At 37.5% G+C, this 3,586-nt stretch overlaps 1 protein-coding gene across 1 annotated transcript; it reads right to left on the reverse strand.

Annotated features, from left to right (window-relative positions):
• Window positions 1–725: 725 nt before the first annotated feature.
• LOC107646139 (uncharacterized protein C594.04c) lies at window positions 726–1,931 on the reverse strand. Its single transcript, XM_016350332.3, has 2 exons — window positions 1,630–1,931; window positions 726–1,556 (listed from the first exon to the last, which is right to left on the reverse strand). Exons 1-2 carry the CDS (start codon window positions 1,849–1,851, stop codon window positions 828–830), a joined length of 951 nt encoding a protein of 316 aa, XP_016205818.1. The 5' UTR covers window positions 1,852–1,931; the 3' UTR covers window positions 726–827.
• Between the last annotated feature and the right edge of the window lie 1,655 nt (window positions 1,932–3,586).

The following is a 3,586-nucleotide window of genomic DNA, read 5'->3' on the forward strand; positions in this document are numbered from 1 at the left end:
TTTTTAGTTAATTTATTTTTTTAATAGAATCATAATCTATGTTATAAAAAATTACACTAAAACATAGTATATGAGAATTACAATTATAAAAGAAAGTACTAAAAATAATAAAAAATTAAATATTTATTTTATAGTAATTGAAACAAATCTAAAAATTTTTTATGATCTTTTTATATAGTATATTTTTAGTATTTTTAGTGCTCTTTTTTTAGTATGTTATAATTTTTTATTATTATTATTATTTATAGTTAATTTTTTGTTTAATTTATTTTACCTAATAGAATCAATAAATCATATTATAAAAAGATAATAACAAACATAATACACAAAAATCATAATTATAAAAGTGTATAATATCGAACAACCAGTTGAAAAAAATAAAAATAATAAATAATAAAAAAATAGAACTCATATAAATAGAAATAACAAGAATTTTATAAATAATATAATAACATACATGAAGGATAAAGTTGGTAAAAGATAAATAAATAGATAGTATCCATGGCTAAAAGCTCGTTAAGAAAACGCAGAAGCTAAAAATAGTTGCTTCTTGTAAACGTTGGTTTTGGTAGCAAAATCACTTCTGCGTTCATGAAAAAAAGATTTGCCAAACCAAAAGTTGAAGCTTTCAAGAAGTCTAAACGTGCTTCTTCTCTTCCAACGAGTTTTCCAAACACACCCTTAGAGGCTCAAAAGGTATCATATGGTCCAGTTGAGTTGACATGGAAACAGAAAAGTAATTAAAATTTATAGCAAATTGGAATCCAACACCCCAGCCAGCCACTTAATCTGTGGTTAGGATGGGATGAAGATGAAATAAGCAAAGGTCAAGCATTCTTAGTTTTAAGGTGGTGGGACTTGAACCAAGGGACCCAAACCGAAGTTGTGCGCTGATAAAGGGTATAAGCCTCTGTTCTGTAACCTTGCTTCAGCATTCGATCCTCCACAAGCTTTGTGACATAAGCCAAGCACATGCTATTGCTGAATGCTCCTACAAAGGTCCATCCATGTCCCATGCTCCACGCAAACACAAATACCCCCCACCACCACACCTGCTCCCCGAAGTAATTCGGATGGCGTGAATAATACCACAGCCCAGTCTCAAGGACAGGAACCACTGCTTCGCCACCTTCTCTTAGCTTCACAAAGTTGTGGAGCTGTGTGTCTGCAAGGAAGGCGATGGCAATGCCGGATACACAGAGAAGAAGCGCTACCATGTCCCACATGGTGAGAGGCTGATCCACGGAGGAGTGGACAACATACATGGGGAGGGATAATGCAATGAGAAAGATCTGGTGAGGAAGGTAGATGGCGAAGAAGGAAGCCCACCACCAATGGGTTCCGTATTGGCGGGCCATTTCAGTGAAGCGCCAATCCTGCCTCTGACCCCATTGCCAATTCTCTCGCCTCAAGTAGTTGTGAAGGAGCCTCATACTCCACACCCATGTCAACACGATCAGGATCCTCGACCTCCACCAATCATATTGAGCCACAGGGTGAGATGCGTAGTAATGAACAAGAATCACCGGTATCACTGTCCAATACGGGTCAATCATCTGCACCAAAAAGACCAGTTTCACTTAAAGATGAGAGTAAAGTAAAAACAGAGAGCTGAGCAGTGTGGCCTACCCAGTGGCTGGACTGGAGGAGAGCAACGAGCCAGAAGAGGACGTTGATGTTGAAAAAGAAGAGCACATTTGCTAACAGGAGAGGGTGGTCATAGCACCATTTCCAGAGAGATGGATGGTGTGAAGTCGGTGAGTAGTGATAGTGGTTGAGGAATGAGAGGTAGAAGAGGATGGATGGAAGGGGTGCCAAGAACGCTATGATGATATTCTTCACATTACCCATTGTGTTTACAATGAAGTACTTAGTTCTTTACTTCTTTTATATATAGCTGCTCAAGTAAAGCAGAATGAAGCAGCTAGTGGCTTATCGTAGCATGCATACACAAACTAAAGTTAGCAATGCCGGCTATGGTGGTGTCCCTAATCATTAATTGATATGATTAGGAATCCACTCTCATGGCATGGCCCCACCCCCTAATTATGAAGATTAAGCTGCGCAATCTACGCAAAATATGTCACACTTTCACCCTTCTTCATCTGGGACGGGAGAGGGGCCGCCACACTTGTGCATGCGTTCCCGTCCAATTCCATTATTTTAACCAACAACTACCCACTTCCATTCAAAAACCTTCGTCATTCTTGTCACTTTCTTGCCTATTGCACTCACGGTTAAGTGCATGCCTACTTATGTCTCTTTCTAGATTCCGCTGATCCTTGAAATTTTCCTATCTACTCCTTTACGTCTTTTTATTCAAGGACTTGGATACAAGACAATCAATTATACTGCTTCAGTTGCTTTTTGAACTTTACTTAGCTTCTTTTTGTTTTTATTATTTTACGTTTTTTAGTTTTAATTTGGAGATTTTGCTTATTCTTTTTCATTGGACGGAAAAGAAAAGGACAGAGCCGTAATTCTTTGGTTATGAGGCTTTACCGCAGAATTTGACCCATCTCATCTTTTAGGATTACAAAACTACAAATAGATATAAATTTGAACATTAATAAATCAACACTGACTCAGTTAAATGCGTTTAATTGATTAAGAAAGAGAATATTTGGTTTAATAGTGAAATTAAATTTGCAAATTTTAGAAAGTTTGTATGTTGTTGACTAGAAACGTGAAGTGGGTTGACATCTACAATATATGGAGGGTAAGCGTTAAGTAAGCTATATATAACAACAGGATCTGAATCTTCTAAAGTTAGAGAGTAAAATGTCATCTTCTACACTTAAATAGTTTCTCTTTTATATTTATTCTTGATTCCACTTATAAAATAAATGGTAAGAGATCACATTTTCCTCTTTAAAATGAAATTCAAACTTTAGAGAATCCAAATCTATATCAACATAATATTCTCATGACTGAATTAAAAATAATATAGAGCAAACAAATAATCTTGTTTTCCTTATTGGACGGCAGGGTCCTTCTTCTCTACCCCTAATTAGATGATTGATAGAGTGATGATAGAGAGTAATTGATGCAGGGCTTGCATGATGGTCATCATGAGATTGTGGAAAAAGCATGCAGCACTGAGGGAATCCACCACATACAAAGCTAGCTAGGTCTCCTATCAGCAACAAAACCCAGCCATTGAATTGAGAAATGAATGGGTCAAAAAGAGAGACCAAGTAGAGTAGTGGATGACAGCAGAGTGCAATGTAGCCAAGCAATCCCTAATGAGCAAACAAGCAAGAAGGGTGCAGGATTATTATGAGAGAATCAGTCATCTCCTTGAATGTACCAACAGAGAAGCATGGTGGCACAGCGGCGTAGGATGTAGAGACGAGCACGCTGCTCCTTAACCAAAGAAGCACACTTGTTGGTATATCGCTTTGACGATGATCTTCTTTTTCCTCCTTGCATGCTTGAGGTAGTAGGCTTCAAAGGGAAAACCCTAAAAACAGAGAGCTTTGGAGCCTTGAGGGCGAAGGAGGGCAATATATATATATATATATATATGGTTAAAACTTAAAAGTGGTGTTGCTTGAGAGGTAAGGGCGGTAGTTGTAAGTTCCAA

Source organism: Arachis ipaensis, chromosome B6 (assembly GCF_059453495.1).
Source record: "Arachis ipaensis isolate K30076 ecotype BB chromosome B6, ASM5945349v1, whole genome shotgun sequence".
Taxonomy (NCBI): Eukaryota; Viridiplantae; Streptophyta; class Magnoliopsida; order Fabales; family Fabaceae; genus Arachis; species Arachis ipaensis.

What these genes read in the sequence shown, in the direction of transcription:
- LOC107646139 (XM_016350332.3), bottom strand. Translation starts at nt 1,851, where the DNA reads ATGGGTAATGTGAAGAATATCATCATAGCGTTCTTGGCACCCCTTCCA. An exon ending in TCCTCCAGTCCAGCCACTGG is followed by an intron (nt 1,557 to 1,629) that starts GTAGGCCACACT and finishes TTTTTGGTGCAG; the next exon opens with ATGATTGACCCGTATTGGAC.